The 26,863-nt window shown below is 37.6% G+C and overlaps 1 protein-coding gene across 3 annotated transcripts in view; it reads left to right on the top strand.

The window, feature by feature from the left end:
• Positions 1-26,863, top strand: part of AKT3 (AKT serine/threonine kinase 3) — a 163,285-nt gene that overhangs the window by 72,719 nt on the left and 63,703 nt on the right. For all 3 annotated transcript variants that reach the window (XM_069800617.1, XM_069800616.1, XM_069800618.1), the window contains exons 3-5: positions 11,148-11,273; positions 23,799-23,910; positions 25,405-25,549. In XM_069800617.1, coding sequence (XP_069656718.1) covers positions 11,148-11,273; positions 23,799-23,910; positions 25,405-25,549 — 383 coding nt within the window. The remainder of the gene's footprint in view (positions 1-11,147; positions 11,274-23,798; positions 23,911-25,404; positions 25,550-26,863) is intronic.

Below are 26,863 nucleotides of genomic sequence, written 5' to 3' on the forward strand. Positions count from 1 at the left end.
TTTCCCAGCTCCACCCAACTGGTTCCTTATCTTCTGTGATTCCAGGATGATTTGGTGGCATCAACAGGGTGAAAAGCTGGAATTATGTGGTAAAAAGCAAGCAGACCCTGAGGGTTGGAAGGTATATTTTCCAAATATTGAAGATCCTTATGAATGAAGCGTTTGGATTGCTAGCAAAAATACTGCAAAATAGGGTCCAGGAAGAAAATGGGCGTGGAGGTGGGGGAGTGGATTTGAAGTCTTTGTCTCCCTCCCGTGTCCCGTGCTGAAGTTCAGTTTCACCTTTAAGTTTACGGAGCAATTTCTTTCCCAAGTATGATGGAACTGAAATATTTTGTGGTTACTGTTAAATGGTTCTTGAATTAATTCCTCTGTACTGCATGGATTAAAAGGAAAATACCTCCCGCTCATGTGTTTTAGAGCCAACAGTATCAAGGAGTATTAGTGTCAATAAATTACTTCTCTGAACTTTATTATGTGTGATACTTAGCCAGTTTGAGAGAAATAAAAAAATCCTTGAAGTGGACACTATTTAAATTTGGGGGCATGGGATTTTCTGCAATTAACTAGATTGCTATGGTAGGCCAATATATTAAGCTGAGGCAGTTTTGCTGCTAATTACACCCAACTTCTCTGGAGTATCGGATATTCAGATCCATTTTATGAATATGGTAGAGAGAATAACAACTGTAAAACAAAGCACTGTGCATGTAAGTGACTGTTAGCGTGTATTTCAGAAGGGATAAATGCTCACCATATGGTACAATTACTGTGTCCAAGTTTTCAAATTAGCTTCTCTCATCCTCCTTATTACTGTCTTTAAAAAGAGAGGAAAAAAACCCAACATGATTTATCTACTCTGCAGCAGAACTCTTGACGCAAAACAGCAGCCCAGTTCTGTCCAGTTTTTTTTTCCTAGCATAATAGGGGCTGTCGGACTTTTTTATACTAATTACTGTGTGAGCCTCAGATGAACCCCCTTCAATTCACAGGGCTTTGTTAAGGGAGGAGCTGTCAATGTGTCTGCCCGTTTGCAGCTGTGCTGTGGCTTTAGCTTGCTTAACATTATGCTGCTTTTTAGACTTGACAGAAGGGATTTTTTTTTTTTTTTTTTTTTTATTAAGGCAAAGCAGCCTTGTAGCGAAATGGTTTAAGCAGCTGCATTGTGGGGAAGCACAAAGAAGTTATTATTGTGTCTGTTTAGGGGGGTCGGATGGAGGGGGGAGATATTCGGCTGCTGTTGATGCCGATTGTTGACTTGCCATCTGCCAGATAGGGAGAAGAAAAAAATGACAGCTCCAGCAGGGTGTTCAAGAGGTTGTTTGGAGAGACGCATAAACATGTGCAGATGTCGAACTGAATAATGGCAAGAACTTGAGACGGTTTATGATGCTGCTGTTGTGTGTGCATATACAGAATGAATGTACGTGGAGATTTGGTTAGGAGGAGGGTACATATTAATTATCATTGTCCCCCACCGCCTCCTTTACTTCTGCTAATTAGTTCAGGAGTTTAATATCTTCCCTCCCTCCGTTGTTTATTCCTAAAAAGAGCCTTTTCTTGTAGGGAAGAAAACTTTTGATTTCTCCGTGTGATGGGTTTAAAAAAAACCCAACAACTTAATAAATTTGGTACTTGTGGAAGTGGAAAGAGTAATGCAGTTATTTCAGTCTCAGACATTTGGTGGACAGGTACTATACAAGTTCTTACTTAGCTTTGTCTGTCTACCTCAAGACTGATACGTTGCATACCCCTACTATTGCATCCTAAGCTTTTCTTATGCAGAAAGTGCCAATTGGTGATTGTCTAGTATTATATAGTAGACAAGTAAATGCTAGGGGTTAGAATGAGATTAGCAACTAATTTTCTTTTCCACTTGATCTTATTTTCAGTTCTTTCTCTGAAGGCAAGGAGTTGGTCAGGCATAACTTATATTTTCCTGTTTGACAAATTGGGATTGCTCTATAGGAATACAGTTTTCTTTCTTCCACTAAAATCCTTTCTTATTTCTTGTTCGGTGATTTCTGCTGCTGCTGAGTTACCAGGATAATGTGAAAAAAAAGTGAAGAAGGATACAAGCATGGAGGGAAATTAAGTTAGCCCAGAAAGGCTAAACAAAAGCATTGTCTTACCCAGGTGATCTCTTACTGTAAAGATAAAAATGGAAACTTTAAAAAAAAAAAAAAGAATTTTCTTCTCTAATATTATGTGAAATTCAACATTCTGATATCCGTACTGAACTTAAAAATGGAAAATGAAATAATGGTTGAGGTGCACTATGGCTGTGGACTGCAGATATGTCTTCCAGTTATCAGTATATAACAGGGTTTTTTGATCAGTCACATCATGACTTAAATATTACCTGAATGAACCTAACCACCCCTTCCCACCAAGCCCTGAACAAAAGTGAAGGAACCCCTTTTTATTGTGTCTTCCCTCTTAGGTCTAATAAGCATCAGGTCTGTAGGTCATTGATAACAATAACTACTGATGGGAGCATTTGCTGTCCCCTTTTGTCATCACTGCGGCAGAGTGCAAGAAGTCAGTTTTGGGTTATGCCAACTTAATTTTAACTGAAAATTCAGGTGTGGGTGCCTCCTACCCAAGTACCGATACCTGCATCTGAGCCTAGACAGAGGTCAACAGCACTGCAAATGGAGAATTGCTTTTTGTTTCTTGGGTTGTTGGTTCTTCTCCACAGAATTGTGCCGTTTTTTGTGCTCTGTCACTGCTGGTATGAAGCCCAAGTTCCTCTGAGTAGTGCTGCATTGCTGCTTATTGTGAAGCTTGTCATGCAACCAAAGAGTTCTCCTGATGTGTACAGCAGTAATGGAGCTGTTCTTTTGACTCAAGCAGTTTGAGGAATGTTCTGCGTATCTTGGGCTGATTCTTTGCAATTGATGTGGGCTAAATGATAAAGCAAAAAGGTTGACTTTAGCGAGGTGCTTGAGGAAGACATGTAGATGAACGATGTTGGTGCTAGCTTTTTGGCACCTGGCAAGGTCTGAGGCTAGGAGCACTCCTATTGACATGGAGGAAGTTCAGAGGAGCTATTTTAGAATTATTGCAATGTGCCAGTTTTAAAAGTGAGACAGTTTGCTTTGTGAAAACATGCTAGCAAATACACCGTTTTAAGAGGGGAAAGCCACATAATTTTTGACAACACATTAACCTGTCAAAGAAACTCAGCTGAATGATGATGGTATTGTCAAACTTATCATACTCTTTTGCAAACAATGGAAAGTTTGAGATTTCTTGTGTAAACTGGAGTTGGCTGTTTTTCAAAATGTTGTAAGTAGGGAATATAAGAAGATGTTGAATTCAACTTAGCTACATGTAAAAAGCATTTACATTTTAATCGTCTGATTTAATATATACATTTGTACCAAGTACATGAATTTAAATCGTTGCTGCTGTAGCTGACTGTCTTATTCAGTGTAATTTATAGATGAATAGTTGTATACTTGTCCTACTCTTAAAATATTTTCAAAATCTGAAAAAGATCCTTTGGCCTACTAGCACTTGATGAAGACAGAGGAAAGGAAAGTCATATTTTTTCTATTATACAAAGTACCACTTGATGCTGATAGTCCTATGTAAAAAATTATAAATATTTAAAAGTACTGAGAATGTGAAGTTTTTTAGCTATAGACAAAAATATGTGAGACAATATTCTAAAATTTTTTTTTTCATTTACCTCAAATACATCTCAACACTATTAAAAACTACAAAACTGCTTTGAGGAGCACCTAAATAGCATAGGATTTTGGGCTTTGATCCTATAAAGCCTTATGCAATAGAGAAATTTAGAAAATGTGAGCAGTGTCCCTGAATATTTCCAGGATATAGACCTTGGTTTTCCATTCCTGAATAGCAGGCATATTTAGAAAATAGTAATCTCCTTTGTTGTTCAGGGATGCTGATGTAATACAGGACTCTGTTATTCCAGACAGCATGTGCTAATATCAACTTCTATTTAATTTATTTATTGTTCTAATTCTTATCCTTCAAGAATGAAGGGGAAGTGAGAGTGATGTTGAAACTGGCAAGTTTTTCTTCCTGTTGGCTCAAAATGGACATGGTAAAGGTCAATTCTCAACTTGTCAGGATGTCAGCTAACTAAGGATTTCTGGTACGATTTTTTTAAAAGGACAAAATTTTGTGCATATGAAAATTGAGTATGTGCGGGGAACATTTATCTTCCATGAGATGCCAAAACACATCAGTAATTTTGTGTGGATATTGTAGATGCCCGGTTTGAAAACTGCATTTATGTTTAAATAGCGGTATGTCTCTCTGTTACTCAATATTTTCTTCTAGATTTTTAGAGAAAAGATTATTAATGTCACAGGAAAGGGTTGAATAAACAGCAGGAGCTGAAGTACTGCTGCATTTATACAAGACAGGACAGTGACTCACTCCCATAGTCATAATGAAAAAGTCAGGGCAGCTGGTGGTTGGAACCCTAGTGAGCCTCTAGCTGCAACACGTTTGTAGGTTGCGTTCAGAACCTGAGCGGGAGAAAACCCCGCAGTAAGAGCAGGGAGAGACTTTCCTTTGAGGAGGTTGGTCCTCCCTGTCACTATAGCTGCAGAGGTGCATGCTGAGAGCATGGAGAGCCACGCTGTGCCTTCGCCCTGCCTGGTGACCGCACCTCTCTGCTTGGATGGACTCTGTTTTGCTAGTAGGAGCCCTTGTCTTTGATCGCTGCCTACTGCTGCTCCAGGAAAAAAGATCCCACCTGCTCTTCAGTGCACCTTGGCTGGTGTGGAGGAGAGAGCGTTGTCCCTGCTTCCTCTCCTCTTGCTCAGCTGAGGAACTTCCCTAGAAGCTTGTTCCTGAGGCTGCTTGCTGCCTTCTGCAAAATCTTTTAACATCTGTGTGGTTTTCACTGGTTCCTGGCCACGCAGTTGTGAATAGCTGAACATAAATTGACCAGTCTTTATATCTGCACTGGATCGTTGCGATGTCATGGACAGTGAAGGGCACTTGAACTTTCTCACCTTAATTCCCCAATTTGCAGGAAACTTAGTGGAAGCTTAGTTGTGGTATGAGCCGATGCCCACGCATAGCATGAAATATTTCCTATTTCCCAGTTGTGACTGGAAAAATTAATTTGTCTAATGTAAGTGCAGATGTGCTCAAAATGTCATTTAGCATTACTGGGAACTGTGGGAAAACAGTTAGTATAAATAAATAATCACTGTCTCGCAGTATAAAAGACAGAATCAGAAAGCGTTAGTTCCAAATTCTGCTTTTCTTTGAACTGCCGGCAAATACTTGGGAGGGGGTATATAATAAAAATAACTTTTAAAATGCTAAGGCACATTAGGAAAAATCACAGTTTTACTTAATTTTTTGGTATGCAATAGGATTTTGTCAAATCTTCTGCATAATGTCGGATTACACATTTCATTAGATTGAAGGACATATATCGAATTGTGAGGACAGGTATACTTTTTGGGTTTTTCAAACACTTATTTTTTACAGTATCTTTGAACTGTATTTCAAATTTGTTATCATGAAATCAGAAATAAATATTTAATAGAAGTGCTTTACATTTACTAGTGTCTACTGACTTAATCAAATAGTCTGCTGATGCTTCTAATCGTGTGTTAGGTAACACTGCCCTCAGAGGGCCAAGGTAAGTAAATTCAATCTCAAAACCACTGGCATTACTTGTGATACTTTACTTGACCTGACATTAATTACAGTTGTTTCTTTTAAAGAAAAATTGCATATGGTTAAGTTGTTTTATTTATTTTATATAATTTTGTTTAATGCTCTTAGATAAATTAATTTCTCCCCGCTCCACCCCCCCCGCATCCCCCTGTTGTTTATTAAATGGTAGTGCAGGGGAACGGGAGTTTGATTTAACAGAAAAGTGCCTCAAAAAGGAAAGAAAAAGAAAAAAGATGGGAGAACAATATTTCTGTATTATTTCCCTTAAATCCATTTTAGTAAACTGATAATTGATGACACAGACAAGAGGCAGATTTTTGTTGTTCTCTACTTGGAGGGGGTTTGGGTTTTGGTTGTTGCCCCCCCTCCCTTCCCTTAAATCTCACTTATGTCTGTATGGCAGCTGTTGCTTCTTTTAAGGAAGCAAGTTTTTGAACTCAGGTTTCTGTTGCTTATCAGCACTGTATATTAAAGACATTTCCTTCACACTTCTAAAACCATTTACATATTGAAAAATGTAGATGTTTTGCAAAAGTGATTTTTAAAAAAAAAGTTTTTAAATAATAAGATTAATTTTAAATTACTGAATAATTTTTCAAGAATTGCTAAATTTCCATATGGTTAAGGATTACGAGTGGTGGGAATAACAATAGCAACCATCAAATCTGAGGTGAAGTGTATGTTCAAAGAGAGAGTTTGAGTTCTGAGGTGAAGTAAAAAAAATTACAAACTTAGAGTGATACATTTGTCTAACACGAATTTGTTGACTACTCATGTGGTTTCTTAGAAAGCTCTTCTTTGTGAAGCTCCTCAGCAGTATCAAAACTACAAACATTGCATCACTAGAATAAACATACTTTGTGAAATGTCCTGAAGGCAGGATTCTTGTTACTAGCTGTCAAAGGCAAAAAAGAAAAATCATCAAGGTTGCAGTACAGAGGTGAATACAAGAGCCAGCCGCGAGGGTCATGTTCTAAACAAACCTTCATTAAGCATTCTTTGTTACTGTTGTTAGCCAGTGTATTATTAAATACAACATTAATTAAAGAGTTGCATGTTATGAGGGTGCTTTTTGCATGAAGATCAGATTACATTTTCATGTGCTTCAGGAATGTACTGCTGTCTTATTTCATCTTTTGGGTGTATTCTCTTGGTAGTTATTAAAAAAGCAGAGCCCAACAACCTAAAACTGATTCTAAATTTGTATTTTGTGTGTATGTTTTTATTATCTGCATATATCTGTGAGATACATATTCTAGTGCCTGTTTTCTCAAGTAGCTTTAAAAACTTTGACTACAATTAAAATGAAGTAGGAATTGCTTGGCTTTCTTCGCTGCAATCGTTTAAATTAGAGACCTCTTCTTACGGTCTAATAAACAGATCCTAAAAGAACATGTTTTTCAACTTAAAAGGGTGTAAATTTAAGCAAAATAATAATTTAGCTTACATTAACTCAGCAGGAAGCAGGGTACAAACTGATTAATTCTCTATGGCAGATCCACTGCTTTTTTAAGTACCACAGCTCCATTTCATTAAATTGTCAGGATATCTTGTGGTTTGTGTAGCCTGCCTGGACTTCTCCTTTCTCATGGAATTTCTTTTCACTTGAATTAATGAATTTCAGATGTAAATTTCCTGTTGTTTGCTTATGTTGAGGTTATTGATAAACATACACTCCAAATATCTTTAAAGTAATTAAATATTGCTTATACGGTAAAATATGCTTTTTTTAAAAAAAAAAACAACCAAATGCAGGGCTGTCAAGTTAGAAGTTGTGGAAGTGTTTTTTTCTTTTCAAATATTCTGCTGTGTTTTAGTATTTTTTGTGTGGAAGATTCCTCTTTCAAAGCAGTTCAGTAAGCACGTGTATTAAGAAGTATGGACTAAAATGTTTTTCTGTCTTTAAGCAGATTATGTAGAAGGAATGCAGTTAGAAGAGAGCACCTAGAGTGCAACTTGAGAGCCATTAAACCACTTGAGCAGCTAAGTGAACTGTTCACTGATACCACTGTTTACTTTAGTCTTCAAAAGTGTTCACCCATTTGTTAATTAAATTACAAAATAAATAAAGGGCAGATGATAAATATTCATGTATAGCCCTTGAAGAGGGGTTGGAATATTGGTCATTTCAAGACAAAACTAGGTGGGTTTTTTGTGTGTGTGTTTGTACAGACGTCTTGAAAAAGTAGTCTGTCCATGATTCCTGTTGGGGAATCATTTAGGAGAAAGATTCTTCAAAGAAATGTCTGTGAAAGAAATATATAGATCCTTATGAAGCCATAGTGTTTTGCAATTGCTTTTAAATTACCTGTCCTGTGTCTGGCTATAGTTTGCAAGGTGAAGACAGAGGTACAGCTGTGCTCATGGATAAACGGGTACTTAGCCATCATTCAATATTTATATCTTCTTGTGATTAGCTTTTGTCCAAAGTCGCTAGCTCTCTTCAGAGGAGCTTGGAAGTGCTGGTCATACTGTTCTAATGTTTTTTCTCCAGGCAGCACATCAGCTGCATAACTCCATAGATGATCAAAAATCTGTTCAGTTTTCTGCTGAAGAGACTCTGAGTACCTAGTAGAAGCCAAATGCAATCTAAAGTGTTGTCCTAAGAGGAGGAGAGGGAGTCAGTGATAAGGGAAGTGTGTGCTGGGTCTCTAAGGGCACCTGCTAGAACGGTCTCCTTTTCTGCAGGTTTAGTTTGAAGAGTGTGTATGTAAGTGAACGAAGGCTTCTGTTCTTTCCTGAAGTGTCTAATGAGTGTACTTACACTATCAGCTCTGATTCTTAGAGCAGTCTGCTTATCCAGTTTATTCCTTGCAGAAAGGAGGACTCTCTTTGAAACCTGAACTGTTGGGTGGATGACCTGTTTTAGGCATGTTGGTATTCTCTGCGTGCTGTCCTTGAACTCTTCTGCAGTAGTTTTAGGTGCCTGCCTTCCAGTTAATGCACCTTCTAGATAAGACTATGATCTTAATAGATTTTAGACCTAGTAACAGGCACTTTCTCTCGTAACAGTCGCTTACTGTTACAATTAAATAAGATAGAATTTATTAGAATTGTACAGAAGATTCTTTTTATGGTCTGTTTAAGAAAGCAACTCGGATGTTAGTGTTTTTAAAACTTACATTGGTTGATCTGAAACATAAGGTTTTGTTTTGGCTTCAACTTCTGAGTCCATGCAGATGTCATGGTTTAACCCCAGCCAGCAACTAAGCACCACGCAGCTGCTCACTCACTTCCCCCCCACTCAGTGGGATGGGGGAGACAATTGGGAAAAAAAGTAAAACTTGTGGGTTGAGATAAGAAGAGTTTAGTAGAACAGAAAGGAAGAAAATAATGATAATAATAACAATAGTAAAATGACAATAATAATAATAGAAGAATTAGAATATACAAAACAAGTGATGCACAATGCAGTTGCTCACCACTTGCCGACCGATGCCCAGTTAGTTCCCAAGCAGTGATCTGCCCCTCTGGCCAATTCCCCCCAGTTTACATATTGGACATGATGTCACATGGTGTGGAATATCCCTTTGGCCAGTTTGGGTCAGCTGTCCTGACTGTGTCCCCTCCAACTTCTTGTGCCCCTCCAGCCTTCTTGCTGGCTGGGCATGAGAAGCTGAGAAGCTTGACTTTAGACTAAATATTACTTAGCAACAACTGAAAACATCAGTGTGTTATCAACTTTCTTCTCATACTGAATCCAAGACATAACACTATACCAGCTACTAGGAAGCTACTACTCTATCCTAGCTAAAACCAGGACAGCAGATTTCATCAAATTTGCAATGTCAGTAGGGATGTTCCTAGCTGAACTAGCACCAGAGATCTGAGACAGAAAGCTCTGAGTCAATACAAATATAACTAGTGCTATATCTGCTCTATTAATTTTGTGGTCAAATTAAGTAACACTTTGATTTTTTCAGTTTTCTTTCTACTTATATGAAAATGTGTAGATAACAAAATCAAGCTGGTACCCTGCTGTCTAGAAGCAGGACTAAATAGGAAGAGTTGTGCTACTGAGGGCCAGGAAATGTAAGTCAGCACGAATAGCCTGGTGTTCATGTTTCTCACTGTCTCCTGTTCTCCATCTCCTACTCCCTACCCCGCTTCTCTGCTTAAATACATGTTGAAAATCAGAAATGTTAATGGCTGCAGTTAGATTTTTAAGCCATGGGCATCATCAAAATCTGTACAAGTTGTGTTCAAGTTCAGCAAGGCCATATTAAAAATTCCTGTGTTGGAACTCAGTGACAATTAATTGATTGCTGTGATGGAAAGGTGAAGATGTGATTAATGAATTTTTAGATTAGCCTTTAATGGAGTAATCTCCATGTCAGATGGATGTAAACTTCTTTCTGACCTTTGAATTGTCTAAAAGCTACGTAGCTACAGCTAAAAGGGTGCTGAGATGGTAAATGGCACTGAAGGTCTGGGCTTAGACCAGGACCAGTGCAGCACCTGGACTGGACTGCAAATGATGAGAAGTCCTAGGCACAGTTGGAAATTCTGCATTGTTAATACACTTTTTTTCTTAAAATGTTCACTTGTATAATGATGAAACATGACTTATTTAAAGTCTTAATAAGTACTTGTACGTACATTATTTACTCTGCAGAGTTGATGGAAATCAAAGACAGAAAAGTTGGGCAGATCTAAACTCACTTGTACTTGACTGAGTAATTGCACTTTTAAGAAAGAAAATGTTGCTGAGATTTTGATGTGGCATTGTAAAGTATAATGATATTAAAGACATTTTTCACCCTTAAATAGTGAATAAGTGGCATTAATTAAGCTACCATGTCTTTGCTGACCTGTTCTGTATGTTTCTGGTCCTGAATACCTCATGGCTTGCAGAATCTTCTGCTCAGACTGGTGTAGGGGGAAGGTAGAGGTTGTGGGTTTATTGGTGGACTTGCCTCTTAGATGGTAATTGGCTTCTACTTTTTTATTTCTTTTGCTTTCAGATATATTTGTTAAGTATGTTTTTGTAGGTTCTCCTATTGCTCCCTGTCTTCTTGTATTTGCTTAGTGTATGTTTTGAGGAAATTAATGGCTTTTGCTTTGGCTCAGCAGGATAAATGTTCTACCTTGTGGTAGTTTAGTTTTCATTTTGTTATTAAAAGTCAAGCTGTAGTGCTTATTTTTGCCTGGAGCAAATTTTGAACTGTTTATAGGTGTAAAGATATAGGATTTTGAAGAATATAGTGTGATAAAATTTAGAATTATAGAGTATTACTATACAGTGCTTGTAGCTTCTTATTCCAGAGGCATCATTGTATAGTCCAGGCTTACCATTGCAATTCCATTTTCTCTTGTTCTGGAGGAAGTTAAGGTTTCCTTGGTAAATTGAAAGCATCTGAAAAGATTTTGGTGTAATTAATGTTAGACACTGATAATATGTTATGGTTTTTATATCAAAGGTTTTTTTCTGCAGTCCTAATGAACATTTTTTTTCTCTCCTTTAGGAGAATATATAAAAAACTGGCGGCCAAGATATTTCCTGCTAAAGACAGATGGCTCTTTCATAGGCTATAAGGAGAAGCCCCAGGATGTGGATCTGCCATATCCACTCAACAACTTTTCAGTGGCAAGTAAGTATTTCCAGTATTTATTATTCTCTCAGCATATTGACAAAATATCTGCTACATATTGCTTCATGTGTAGTTAAGAATTTATTGGTAACACTCTAAGTTTGATACCATGTGTCAGACTAGTGCACCACTAATCTTATGTCCAGCTCTACAAGATACTTTTACAAGAGCATTGTAGATTTTCCCTTGGGTTGGTTTTTGAATATTTTTGGAACTCCTAAGTTCTCATTTGTGTGTGTGTGTGTGTGTGAAGTGTCTGTAACTAACGATAAGATTTGACAAATGATTGTTCTAAGAAGAAGATTTCTGGAAAGCTTACCTTTTATTCAGATCATTGACCTCTTTTCTCTTTTTCAGTAGTATCTCTGAATTCACTTGAAACCTCAAATTAATTAGAAAATTATCTAGACTGTCAAATGACACAAAATCATGCTAAATTATTTTTCTCTTGGATAATCAGGTAATCAGCTCTCCAGCCTGGTTAATCAGTAATTTCGAGCAATCAGACAATTTGCATATATTAGCAAAGCTACAAAGTGTGTATCTGTTGGGTAAAGTGAAGACATTTTGATTTCTTGTTTTCCAAGAATGTTTCTAAAAGACAAATCTGAAGGATTTTTTTAATCTGGCAAAGTAAGATTGGTAGAAGAGTGTTTCTGAACATAAATGAAAGTATTTGAGGAGCAAAACTAAGGGGGCAAAAAATCTCCCCGAGTATGAGCTGTGGATCATAGCTAGAAACTTTCAAAGGAACACTAGAAAATTTACCCAATTTCTTTCAAAATCGTATCAGTGTACTGCAATACAATAAATGGCGGTGTTTAGTTTTGTAGAGGAATATTGCAGCCACAAGAGCATGTGTACTTAGGGAAAGGGTTCCCTTCATCTGCATTGCTGAAGATGGAACAATTGCTACTGAGACCGAATTTACCTATTTTCTTCATAAAATTGTTCTTGAGACTGACAGCCTTTGTATACAAAGTCATCTGGGTGTTTTATTTGGTAAGAAAATAATCTCATGCTCCAAGCCCATGTCTTGTCACACAACTAGAGGAGGAAAACTTTGCATATTCTGATTGTGACAGAAGTCTTGCAAATGATATTGAGCGTGCCAGCCTTCTAATAAAATCAGAGGCTCATTTTGCCTTGTTGCTATTCAGCATAAAAAGCAGTGATGTCTTTAAGTTGTTCATATGTGTAGGAACTGACTAGATCATAGGCTGTTATTCCTTAGTTATTACTCTGAATATCCTAACTTACTCGTTTACAGCAGTTGGTAGTTTCGTGGATACTTTTTCCCCAATGCGCAGCAGAAAGAACATTTGTAGAAATACAGTATAGTTTTTAGTCCTGCTTTACCATGTTCTTCACTGCATATCCTGTCTTCCTTTGCTGCAGCAACAAGGATGATCTAAACGGTAGTTCTGCTAAGCGAAGAAATGCATAATTAGCAATTAATTCCAGTGTGTTGATACTGTTGCGGGTTTTTTTGTGTTTTGTTTTGATACCGAGAGGTCATCTTATGTAATTCTGATACTAGAATGCCGCCCCTGAACTTTGCCTTCATGGAAATTGGAAGATTTCTTATTGTTTTCCAAAATGACACCATCACCACCACTGCCTGCCCCCAACCTCAAAAAAAAAAAAAAAGAAAAGAAAAGAAAATCCTTTCTGCAAGTAACAAGCCCCATGGGTCTGATTCTTAGGCAACGTAAGCTAAAGGAACAGGCATGCAATATTAATTGAAGAAATACAGTTTTGGTAAGCAAGATGAGTTTTTCTCAAGTGTGAAGTACCTGTGTAGAATCACAGGATGAAAAGCAAAACAGTGTGGTATTACACTCTTAACTGCAAGGGACTGTAAGTTTTTTGTCAGCTATTTTATCTGTCTGAAGATGAGATCATCAGCAGAGCAAACAAACAAACAAACAAAATTGCTGTATGAATGAATCAGGTCTCATGGGCAGTACCTGGTAAATGTCAAGAACTGGTCTCACGGCCTCTCATCCAAGAGTTCCTGAGCTGCTGCAGTAGGTTTGTGGCCACAAGCAGTGCAACATATTTTTCCTGTAGTAGTGAAGTACGTTTTTCATAAATTACTAGCCAGGCAGATGGAGTGTGAGATCACTGTTAATACCATCTTGATTAGGTTGGCAGGGACTTAAAGATATGTCTTTACAGTCCTATCTTCATGTAATCTTTGTAGCTATCTGTAAAGTGAGAGTGTGGTCTCAGTCTACTTTTTGTTCTCCAAATGATAGACATCTTTGGCTCTTGCTTATGGCTTGTTATTTAAGCAGAAAAGGCCAAGGCTGTGGTATTATTTTTGTACTACTGTTGGAGTTGAACACCAGAAAGTTAGCACAGCTCTGCTTTGTATGATACTTGTTCTGTAGTTTAAAACTTTTATATCCAGCTCTGTCAAACTAGTTACTTCCATCATATGGATATTTTCCCACCAGCGTCCACTGCCTTCCACTCCTGTGACACCAGCTTTACTTTTGCAAAAGACTCTTTCCCAGGCATATTATCATTTTCCCTAGAGTGGCTCCCTGATTTCTTCCAAGATAACTTTAAAGTCCCACACCTGAGCAGTTCTCTCTCCCTGGTCTTGTGTCATCGGCGTACTCCATCGGGAATGACAGGAACACCGGAGAGAGTGAAGTTATTTTACATACTGCTAACAGTGCTTCCAGTGCTAAATGTCTTTGTTAATAAAGCCTTTCTCATTGGGTGGTGTTTTGTCACAGGATGGAGTGCCCAGAGGCCACCCCTTTTCCTTGGGGTGATCTGGGAGGAAATGTGGGGGGAAGGCATTGGGAAGCGGGTGTGTAAACAGGTAGACGCTTTACGTAGAGAGGAAGAGCCTGAGGCAGCGTGCACTCGCATACATCAGCCCATTGCCAGCTCCCAAAATGCAGGAGAACCACGTGGGCCTGAAATGGAGGTGAGGGACCTCTCTTCCTTGGAGCACAAGTATGTCCCTGAAGGTGAAACAGCCCGAAGGGTATGACAGAGGGGGGCTGGATGGAGCCGAGCCCCAAGGAAGGATACAGGACTGGCCCCTTGGTGTCCTGGACAGGGGCTTCATTTTGCCCCCCGTGGCCACTGCTCCCCTGCCTTTGGGCACGTGGGAAAGGCGGCAGTGAGCACCCTGCTCGGCATCTGCAAAGCTGCCGCGAGGCTGCCGGGGTGAACAAATCACCCGGATCTGGTGACACTGGGTAGTGTGTAGCAATCACTCTGGTCTCTTTCCTGTGGAGCCAGCTTATTTTACACCAAACAGAGCTGCCTTTTTTTAACCTGGGAGTAGAAAGAGCTGTGTATTTGAAGTATGCCTTTACTTCCTTAATGCTCACGCCCTGACATGTATACTCACAAAAAGTTGTGCCATGGTATCTTAACCATACGCTTAAAGATAAAGGAAGGCCGTGTAATTACATTGGTGGGAAATTCATTGCGGAAACTTAAACCTGGTTGATACTGGTTTTCAGAGGTAAATTCAGAAATGTGAACTTACTTGAATCGGCTGGTTCAAAATCAGTTCAGCTCTTTTCAGGTAGAGACAAGCAGTTGCAAGTAATCAAGCTATTGTAGCTTAAAGAGATACTCTTGATTGACTGAGTCACGGTAACTGAGTGGGTGTGCATTCCTAGCCCACTTCAACTGCAAAATAAAATATGTTAATGTAAATTGCTTTTGCTTAGGCATTTATGCAGTCAGAACCAGTTTAAAAATAATTTGGGTTCGATTGATATAACTTCTGTGTACAGGCAGAGGCCTGAAAAAAATGTCCTGGCTTTTAAAACTCCATTATGCTTCTTTGGAACAAAACTAGTACTCTGGGTGACAGGATGTATACCCTCAGTGCCTCCCCCCCCCCCAGTCAACATAGCCTCACAATGCTGTTTTTAACTGGTTCAGTGTTGCATAAGTAGAATCAACATTGCTTTGTGTAAACCACTGTGGTCTTTGATCATCGTCATTATTAGGGAAAACAGAGTGGGGAAGAATTCTACTTCAGTTCTACTTAAGGAGCATTTGTGGCTTTACAGATAAGAAAATACTTCTCACATATGCAATGAGTATGTAGGTAATCACATAGCACATTTGGGATGAGGTATCTCTAAGAATTGGCCCTCTGCCTTCATTTTGATCTTTACATGGGGAATAATTGGGAAGAGCTGTATCCTTTCACAGTAGCCTTTGAGCTTTGGCCAAAAATGATGTCACCTGGAATTTCTTTCCTATCTTGAAAGATAGTGCTTTCTAAGCACTCTGTGGTACAGCTACCCTTTTCTTGTCTTTGAAAAGAAAAAGCAAATTTTAGTTATTGTGAGAAGGTAACCTTTTATAACCTTTCCTTTATTTTATTTTTTTTTTCTCTGCAGAAATGATTATCGATGAACCTTGGCTATTCTAAATGGAGAAGCTGTGCTACTTTTTCCTAGTCTTAATCTTTCAGTGGGCCAGAGACAAGGTTTTATTATTTTTGGGATTTAAAAATCTTCAAAATCTGAAAATTAAAAGGTTTCAGGGGAGTGATGTTAGGGCTATAAAGAATTCTGAAGACACTCTCTAAATAAATGGGTGGGAAAATAATATATGTATGTTTTAAGTGAGATTAAATTATGCATCAAAATACTTTGGCATTAGACATGACCTTGTGTGCAACTCCACAATTAACTTTTCAGTGAAATTTAAGTTTAAAGTCCCAGTTTTTTGAATTGTCACAACACTGGATGTCATGAACCCAGAGAGAATATGTAACTGTAGATACTTACAATTACAATATAGATTTAATTCTAAAATAATAATGATGCAATTAAATAAGTAATGTTCATTCAACACTGAAGATACTTGTGGGGATAAAAAGGCAATGTATGTGCAATGTACTGCATATGCAAATGCATCTATGGAAATTTGAACCCAAATCTAATGTGTATAACCAATATTACTGTCTGTGTTGGATGGGGAAATGTTTAGCTTTCTGGAAAAGTGGATCAGTAATTTTCTTTGGGAGGCTTTCATATTACTTTATGAATGGTTTCTAGGTGGTATAGTTAGTATTCTGTCATTTGATTTAGAAGTTTGGATTCAGTTGTTGGCTTGGGTCATGAATGAAAATGAGTTCCTTGGTCTCATCCTTCCATTTTAATGGACAGTGCTTTCTCAGACACCAGTATAGCATACTGTAATTTCCAATTATCTCTAAATAGGGCCTGGTATGAGCATGGCAGGTCAAAGTTTATAGCCAGGTCTGAAAGTTTTTATGCTAGTGTGATACACCCAGTTTCATAAATAAAATTGGGGTATTTGCATGAAAGAGAAGAATGTATAATTTTACTGTCTTCCATGAAAACAAACTAAACCCCAGGCAAAACACAAAAATAACATGCAGAAATCTCCTATTTTCATTCTCCCTCTTTGCATGAAGGGGCAAATGGCAAACTAATTGTAATGACAGAAAAACATGGATGCTACTTCAGTACTTTTGGGAGTATTGGAAATAAAAGTCTTTCCAGCATGATGGATGGACCCTTTTCAGCTTCAAGGAATATAATTAAGTTTTTTGTGTTTATTATGCACTCATATATGTTGTTGTATCATCAAAGCACATGTAAGTACTTGTCATGAGCCAGGCCCCACAGAAGTGGGATTTCAACCCATACAGAACAAAAAGTCATTCCCTGCTCCAAAATACTAAAATTCCAAATATAAAACAAGGGACAGCAGATGGATGCAAACAGATGGGGGGAGTATGATAAAACAATGAGACAGTATTAGCCTGTAGTACAGGCAGTGGTCTCAGCACATCAACAACTAATCCATTGTCAAGGTTAGATTTTTACTTTCTTCTCCCTTCTTTTCTCTCTCCCTCCTTCCCTCCCCCCTGTGTTTTAAGACATGGTGAAGGGGAGTTTTAAGGAGGATTTGAAAGAGCACCACTATGGCAAACAGAGAAATTAAAAATACTTTTGAGAAATGGTGCTGAAATTGAACAGTAGAAGGATGGCTGGCATTTAGATACTGAATAAAGAGTGATACCAAGGATGAGGGCAGGCTGTGGGGACAGACCATGTTGAAAAGCTACCTGTATTTGGTGTGATAGAGCTGGGTAAGAAATGAGGAATGCAAAGAGGAGACTGATAAGATCAAAGGGAAAATGGAGAAAAATTATCTGTTCAACAGTTTTGGGGATGACATTTTTAGTGGAAAACTGCATTTGTTGGGACCAAAGAAGGGATTTTAAACTGTCATACTCCCCATAGATAAAATGTAGTGAGAAAGGACAGAGCCTTTTGGAAAGCCTCAGGAAAGAAGTTTCCTCTAGGAAGTAGGTAAACGAGTGGGAGAGTCGAGAGAGGACCAAGGTAAGGTTGTTTGTGGGGGTGTGCGTATACACATATATTTGTACATACATGTAAAAGCCATCGCTTTTCATATGTACATGAGCAAAAGCACGTGTACCTGTCTCAATGTTATGAAAATGGTGTATTAGTTCTGCTACTTGTCTACTACTTGTCTAACAAAAAAGGTCATCAGAGAAAAGTGTGGAATTGGAGTGCAGAGTAGGAGTAACGGAAAAAGGTATTTGTAAGCAGTGTGTTCATTAAATTAAGTTTCGACGTGAGAAAGAAAAAAAAAAAAGGGAGTAGCAACTGATTAGGCAAAGGATGGGACAAAAGTGTTTATCTTGTGAAGAAAAGACCAAGAGAAGAATAAGAAATCAAGGTTAAATTGTAATACAAACAGATAGATACATAGGTAGATATAGGTATCTGTATATAGATAACAATGTATATATTTAAAAGTGCATATATTCTAAACAGTGCAACCAGTGATTTGATACTATTTCTTTTATATCGTATGATAATCACAGGAAATTATCTTTTGTGCTAAAACTCAGACTGTATTAGAAATAATTTCTCAAATATGCAACCTTCTGTTCATTTTTTAGTGCAATTTTTTATGGCTGCTTGTATGTTTAGTATTCTTGTCTAGCCATATCAACAAATTCAGCTGAAGTTGAAAGCTTCTATATATGAAATAATAAAATGGTAATTGTGTTCTTTCTATTTTTTATGCTGAATGAATCTATTTAGGAAAAAACCACTGGTGATTATAGGGTTAAAGTTATAGAATTCAAACTTTAAACTTTTTAATAAAATCTGAACAGATGATCTGTGCTTTTTTTTTTTGGAACTGGCAGGTTTCAGGCCCTCTAATTGGCTTCCCAGCTTTGCAGAGTAATTACAGCTTCAAGCAAACTTTGTCATCTGTGGTTCAGAATGGTGTAAAGTAAACAGAACGTTTTGAAATACAGTTTGTAGTTAGAGTTGCTCAGGAGAGTTTAACTAGCATAACTACTTAATTTAGATAGTAGCAGCTATTTGAAAAAGATAGTCTAACATTTTAGAATTGTCAGGTTGTTTGTGGATATGGAGATGAAAGTTAACCTTTGCTATATACCTGACTTTTTTTTGTTGTTTTAAAAAGAGAAGTTCAATACTTGAGAAACATCCGTTGCATTTCTTTATACTGGTTTTATTTCATTTTTTTTCCATTTTCTGTATAGATCCAAAAACGGCCGAATGAGTGCTACAGACTTGTTGGAACAGAGTTGTCAGTTTCTGTTACTGATTTTCATATTCTGCTGCTTTGAACAAGTGTTCTCCCCCAAGGTTTTTCATCCCCTCTAATATTAAAGGGGAAAATTCTCATGACTGATGTTTAATCCCAGCAAGACAGAAAGCTTTAGGATTAAAATGTGTAATTCCAAGTTGTAGATGGCTAGCATACAAGAACACAAAGTTGAGTCTGTCTGTTTACTGGCTTACTCATCTTTTTAAATGATAATTTAGACTTCCAACTGTTTTGAGTTGAGATTCAGCCCTTTAATTACATATGTTTATGTATAGTAGCAAACTTGAAGACATTATGGTAGAGTGTTCTCTACTCTTGGTAATGACCCAACTATCACTCGAGCATTTGGAGCCAGCTCTCAGTAGCCAGTTTCACTCATTCTTATGTGATTTTGTAGTTTCCAAACTATTGTCTCTGTCTAAAACTACTATGGTTTTTCCAGCAATTAGTAGAAAAATATTTTGGTAATTAGCAGTAACTGTGTATTACAGCACTTATTCATCTTAATAGATGCCCCCCCCCCCCCCCCAGCTGTAGGTGAAAGGCATTTACAAAACAAGTTTTTATTGATGTTGCAGTCATGACAGGAATGTTGTTTATCCCATACATTTGTGTACAGCAGCACATGAATCCTGTGGGTGTACTAAGTATCAGCAGACTTCAGTTACTTATATCTACTTGAGAAGGATGGGTAGCACACCACTTTTAGAAATACATTGGTCCTCCACTTCTTTCTGAAACTCTTTTTGCTTCAGAAGGGAAGGATACAAACATACTCAATTTTAATTTTCCACAAGGAAATTAAATCTTTAGCCACTTTTAACACAATATGAAAAAAGTGCATTAAGTTTTGCTAGATTTTATTTTTCAATAGCATTCTTCAGTGATAGTGAAATGGCATTTTTGGTTTTTTATGTTTTCAGTGCCATTTTCAATTGCTAAGGTATTTTTTAGTACCTTTAATTGATTTAGTTAATCATCTGTAATGAAATCGTAGAGAGTAAATACTCTTTGGTAGTTACAGAGCTTAGTGTATACATCCATATGTTTTGTTCTGTTAATAATGCGCATCATCACTTTGAGGACTGTCTGAAAAAATTAATATAGATAGTACCAATAATATGTCTATATATTAGATACAGATTTACATAATGTACATACTAATATGTAATATAACATTTATTACACTATATATAGTATACTATCTATATAGGTAAAGACTGTATTATAGATAGCGTTTGGACATAGGCTTAATTTTGTTTCAATTTTTGCGTGCTTGAGTTGGCAAACTTAAATTAATGCCATTTTAATGTATGCATTTTTGTATGCATTTACAATCAGAAAATGAATGGTGAAATTAAAAGTCTTTGGCTCCATTACAGGCACTGGAGAGGATGTGCTTTTTAACTGGTACAGACTTTTCTGCAGACTTGACTCTCTACCTTTTTGCCATCAGATTATCCTAACACAGTCACCTCACTTTTCTGTCCCTGGCAGCTTCTTTTACCTCCGTTCTCTGAAACTACCTACTCTAGTTTAGCTATACTCGAGCTATCTCCAAGTTTTTCTTTCTCACACAGGTTCCAGTCTTTTTCCTGTCCGATTTCAACTCTTCTCCCTTTATACCCTAGTCTTTTTTTCCCCAACATCTCTTCTGTAAATAATTTGCTGTATGCCATCTTTCTGTATTGGATTTTGCCTCGATGAGATAGTTGCTATTTCATGTTGTATAAGGAATAGGATGAGGTACTATGAATATAGGAGAAAGCTCTCTATTTAGCAGGTGTAGAGGCGGGAGATAGCTGTAGCCTCTGGATTGTACTCAATGCATAGATTTTCAATGACTTTATGCTTTAGTAATTGTTATTGTAATTTTTTTACCCTCCTCCCACTGCACTGTTATCCCTCCCACATGTAGCATGGCCAGATGCCTTACATTTTCACAGGAATACTAAGAGGATATCGAAGGTCTTGGTTTGCCAAGTTTTAAGTCTCGTCTCCAGAAGTAGTATTTTCCAGCAGTGTGCAGCTTTAGGCATACACCCAGCAAAGAAAATTTCAGCCTACATGATTGAAGTGTGATAGGATTGAAGATGAGATGATGGTTTCGTCAGGAGTAAGATAAGATAATCTTAGAGCAGACAATGCTTCTAGTCTCCTCTGTTACAAAGGTAGCCCAACACCTTCCTTAGAGCTACAGCTGAGGAATTTAAGAAAACAAAATAGCCTGTTAACCCTAGCCTCACTGTCATTATGATCATAACTTGGACTTCAACCGTATCCCTGAAGATGGGGGTTTCTTTGATCTCATGAGTAATATTTGCATCCAGCTACAAGCCTGGTTAAGTATTCTAAGCAGCTCTGCTTCATCGTGCTACCCAAGTTCCTGTCATCTGCTTCTGTCCTCCTTGTTTCTCTTCTAGCTTTTCTGTTAAACTCCCTCTTCCTGTGTCCATCCTGCTGTAGCTCTTTCCTCTAAATGTTGAGGATGGCTCTCATCCCATCCAAGACCTAGCTGAGTTTATAAAAGCAGTGAGGTTGGATTACTGTTTCTCTTTTGAGTCTCCACAGTGTATGCAGGTTTGTTAAATGTAATGTCATCTCCTTGACCAGAACAGCCTGGCTTACATATTCACCATACATCTATAAATTATTATGTAAGTTTGTGCATCAAGGAGTACACACCTGCATAGTGCAATAATTACTTTATTCCTCTTTCGTTTTTTATACATGTGTCTGTCAAGCTTTTGAGGTGTTCTGCTAAGCTGCAGAGAAAAATCCTATCAACAGACATACCCACTTCCACTCTTTGCTTTTTCAAGTAAAAAAATTGCAGTATGCATAAAAGTTCTTAAATCAAGGCATCCTCACAAAGACACCCGTAATATCAGTTCTTTCATACCTATATTAAGGATGGTTCAGTACAAGTAAGTCTGCTGATACTTGCTGTGGCTTTATATTATGGAAACAGAGTCCATTTCTTAGATAATTGTGTCCCAAATTGTTTAGGTGTTCAGGCATACAAATCAATGCCTTGAACTAAGGCTTTAAGCTCGTTATGAGCTATCAATATTAAAGAGAGTTGCTTTAATGTATTTTCAGTACGCAGCTGCATTTCAGGAGGTGAGCTATTGAGTGTGCATCTTGTACAATTAATACCAGCAACAAAGGTGTAAGAGAGAAAACAAAAGCAGAGTAGAGGGTACTTATGTATGTTGGGTGTTTAGAAATTTGCTGGGTCTGGTGCAGTTCCTTGGAGAATATTTAAAATGCATTCCTGTAAAATTGGAGATGATGTGGTTGAGGTTTCAGGACCCTGAATTTAGGGGGGGGGGGGGGGAGTCAAGCCAATGTAATTTATTTCTGTAAAAGAACAGCATGCCTTGTGAAGTGGTACATGTCATATAACATGACTTCTGTAAAGTGTTGACATTAACTGGAATAAATAAAATGTAATTCACCAAGAATAAGTGCAAGGTTTTATGCTAAAGAATAGTCAACTACATCAGTAAAAGGTGGGGGTCAACTGGTAGGTGGTACCTCTACCAAAAGGAAGCTACAGCGGATTGTAAGTGAACAGGAATTCTGTTGCTATATTCATTATTGATTGATTTGTGAACCTGATGAATAATTTTAAATCACGCATTTGATCTGGATCAGCTTTGAACAAGTGAGAGCATTCTAGAACATGAGATATGATGTTCATGTCTGTTTTGTGGTAGCTGCAGGAAAACAAATTACACTTTTGACAGAGTAACCTTAACTTCACAAAAATGTTTAAATATATTTGCATGAGTAAAGAGTTCTAGCAGGTCAGTGTTTTGCAGATGTAATGTTTAGTGCAGTATGCTACATCATAAAATCTAATACACAGTCTCACCGAACCATTGCCTGAATTACCAGTGCTGTGGTCCTGTGACAAAGGAGTAATAGGCAGTCTACTGTATGCCTAGAATTGTGTGACAAGGAAGATCTTGATCTGTAGGCACAACCTGTGAGGACAGATTGGTTGAACTGATTTAGGCCAGAGAAGACTGCAGAGATGAAATAGCGTTCAAATGTCTAAAAGGGATAGCTGCTGAAAAGACAAAATAATTTAGTCAATAGGGCAAGAAACAATATGCTTAAATGATAGGAACAGTTGCATTAAATGCTAGGAAAAATCTTCCAACTATAAAAATAATTAATTTTCTCATAGTTGGATGGAATAGTTTGCTTACAGAGGTTTTGAAATTTCTACTTTTCAGTGATTGTAGAAAGAATTTAAAGAAATACTTATGAGAAATAGCATAGGTAGACCTCATTCTGCACTGGGGCACAAAGAGAACTAGATTTCCTGGGCAGCCCCAGTGGGGGTGTGTGTGGGATTATTCTATATTTAATAATCAGGCTAGTTTCAACATCTGAGTTTCCTCAGATAGGGTATTTTACAATAAATCTAATCCTGAAGTGACAGTAGTGTGGGTAATTGTGGCATGGTTACCATTGAAGGGAAAATGTCATATTCCTCCTGCCAGGTACAGATGGAAAAATGTGCCTGTGGCTACTGCTGTTACCTTGGCATACTAGAGCAATCCGGGATCTCATACTCTTCTTACTCTCATAACACAGACCTAGTTTGCAAATGGAGATTGCGCTTTGTATGTGGGCAACAAGTTCCATCAATTCCTCTGACTGCTTTCTTCACCTTATGATTATTACCTGCTACTTTTTGTTGAAGCCCATGGTTATATTGCCATTCTGTATTTCCTTATACGTGCTGGATACATGCTGGGTGGGTATACATAAGCTATATGTATTTTTATCTAAGTAATTTTGTTTGCTTGTCACCCATTAACTGGCAATGTATAAAAGAGACAATGTCATGTATTTCTCTAGAATGTCAACTAATGAAAACAGAGCGACCAAAGCCAAACACATTCATTATCAGATGTCTTCAGTGGACCACTGTCATAGAGAGGACGTTCCATGTAGACACTCCGGAGGAACGGTGAGGGTTTTATTTTTGTTTTGCCTTCTGTGTTCTTTATGCAGAAGCCTTGGCACAGTCTCTGCTGGGACTGCACAATGATCAGCACTTGGAACTGTGACATTCTGAGCACATCTGAACAGTTATTTGAAGAATTTATAAGTCCGCTTCTGTAAAATATTATCTGAGCTCATAGCTAGTGTAAGAGTTGCCTGTGAGTAGGTGGGATGAGTGTGTTGAAATAAGCCAAAACTATGTCATGATATGTCTCTGAAGTGTTAAACTTTCAACAATGGAAGCGTGCATTGAAGTATTTTCCAGCCTCGCTGTCTTAAATTTTCCTTTTACTCATCCTAATATGCTCCTTCTTTTGGCACAGAAAGCAGTATGTTTGTTATAATTTGTTTGCTTATTAGTTTTTCTTGTTTCAGTAAATATAGACAAACTCTTAAGAATTAACTTTTTTGATGCATCAAAAGCATGTAGGAGATACGGGATTGTATACCTTGCTAAAACGTTTTAGACTGTGTCTCTGGTTAGATGCACTGAGTCTTCCCACTGTGGGCATCTGTCCTGTTGAGACTAGTACTATGATTTGGCTTTATTCATATTGTTTGTATCAATAAATAACCAACAACTTTGCTTTTTCTGTTGTTTCTCTTTCATTAGTATATTCACTTAGAATTTTTTAAATTCTGCCTTGGTACTGTTTCTCCACCCTATCTTTCCTCTGTGTATGTGGTGTAGTACCTCCCACTGCATTCAGTAATACCACCAGACTCCTCCCATATCCCTTGCTGGCTCAGCAAAAAGCAGCAGGTACTGCACTTGGTGTGGGGCTACGGCATGCTGATGGGCCGGCTGGTGTATTTGTGCTGGTTAGCCAGCACACAGAATAGCCATGGGCTCAGCTGCCCCTGCTTGTCCCTCCACAGAAACCCTCATCTGGGCCTGCCCCTCTGTGCAGCTGCTGGTTTTTATGATGCTTGTAGGAATTTAATTATCTTTGAGGGCCTCCTTCTCAGGGGAATTTGAAATTAGCCAACATGTTGAGTTTTAAGAGGAGACAGACAAGGAGGTGAACACAGGGCATGGTTTAATAAATCTTGTTTATTTTCTGTGAAAATGTCTTGCAGAGAAGGGGAATACCAAAAAGTCTCTTAAAATAGCAAGTTATTATCAGATAGTATCGGATAGGAGATGACATTCTGTGCTCTGAGCTGTATTAGACCTGGACCATGTGCTTTCAAGTTTTCACTATTAAAATATTCACAAAATCAGGCACTGGTAATTCTTGAAATTAACTGTGCAGTGATCCTTTTTGATGCTGGTCAACTTCACTGCCTTTAACATAATGCAGAATTTGGAAGGAAATTGAAGTGATTATATGAGTCTTGTGCTGTGTAACATGAGAATTAAACATTGAAGCAATGTAGCACGTGAAGAACATTATAAACCATTTATTTGGATGTATTTTATGAGTTTCTAATAGGGGTGTTGGCTTGTTCATGATAGGGAAGAATGGACAGAAGCAATCCAGGCTGTAGCAGACAGACTTCAGAGGCAAGAAGAGGAGAGGATGAACTGTAGTCCAACTTCACAGATAGACAATATAGGAGAAGAAGAGATGGATGCTTCAACAACCCATCATAAAAGAAAGGTAATGACGTTAAAAAATAACTGACAAGACTAATATGTAAATAACTTTTGTAGAATGGTCTAGTTGGGTAAAACAATATACAGGGAATAGTATTTCTACATAAATTTCAGTGTATTACAAGCATAGAAGTACTTGTTTTATTTCAATAAAGCTGAACTGGTCTAGTTTTATTTATTTGTTATGCTATCTGATACAGCACTTTTGAAAAACAAAGTTTAACTGTTCAGGCACATGTTAACATTCTGCTTATTGTTTGAATATTATTTTAATCTTTTCCTTTTTGTTTGTTTACTCTTCTAGAAGTATGGTAATAAAATATTTTCTTTAGACAAGTAGATTTGCCCCTTTTCTCATGCAAATAATACCCAGTACAAATTAGATAATTTGCATGAGAAAGACTAGCAGGATTTGGCTTTTAATGACCTTGTTTTTTGCTATCTGGGAAAATAACTCTGCTTTAGTTTTCAATGAAGTAAGAGAATACAATGTTTTATTTTTTTGCAGTTCTTCACAGCTTTTGGTGTAAGTAGAAGTATGTATATGGTTGGCTGTAACATACTTGTATCTCCAAAGTCAACAGGACAAACACACAACTAAGTGCATGTTTTAAAGATTCAGTGCCACACAAAAATTTGCTTATTATTTTGTGTTTCCATTTTGTCCTGTGTTTCTGTAAGTACAGACTACTCTTGACGAATGGATCATTCAAACAGTTGTCTTTCATTTACTATACAGCATTGACATGGCTCAAGAAATGCATTGAAATTGCATGAGAAATAATAACCTGTTTCTATAGGACTGGCTTCATTCTTTCTAGCTTGGAAGTGAAACCTGTAGAAAACTAAGTGGAAGTCTGCTGACAGAGCAAAATAGTCTTAGAGCTAATGTAACTGAATGCCTTTGAATGGTGAACAATGAAAAGAAATAGTGAACTTGTGCCTTTACTGATAGAGCATGTTTTGTTCATTGCACTATATGAAACAACAATCATAGAAAAATCAGTGCCTGAAAACTATACCCTTATGAATATAACAAAGGTGTCATAGGAAATCTCAGTTCTACCATGTCCTAACTTTTAAGAACATGAGTTTGCAGTGCAAACATAGCTCATAGCTCTTCCATGTTGTTTCATTGTATGCAATTTTCTAACCTTTTTCCGCTATAGCAAAAGGTAAAACCTCATTATATACAGCTGTAACAATACTCTCATCATACATTGTCAGGTTAACATTGAACTTTTAGCTTTGCAGCATCGGTGTTTAATGATTGTGCTCCAGGGTAAAATATGATAAGTAACAGCAAGACAGAGGCAGC

The sequence above is a fragment of the Haliaeetus albicilla genome, chromosome 13, assembly GCF_947461875.1.
Source record: "Haliaeetus albicilla chromosome 13, bHalAlb1.1, whole genome shotgun sequence".
NCBI classification, from domain to species: Eukaryota; Metazoa; Chordata; class Aves; order Accipitriformes; family Accipitridae; genus Haliaeetus; species Haliaeetus albicilla.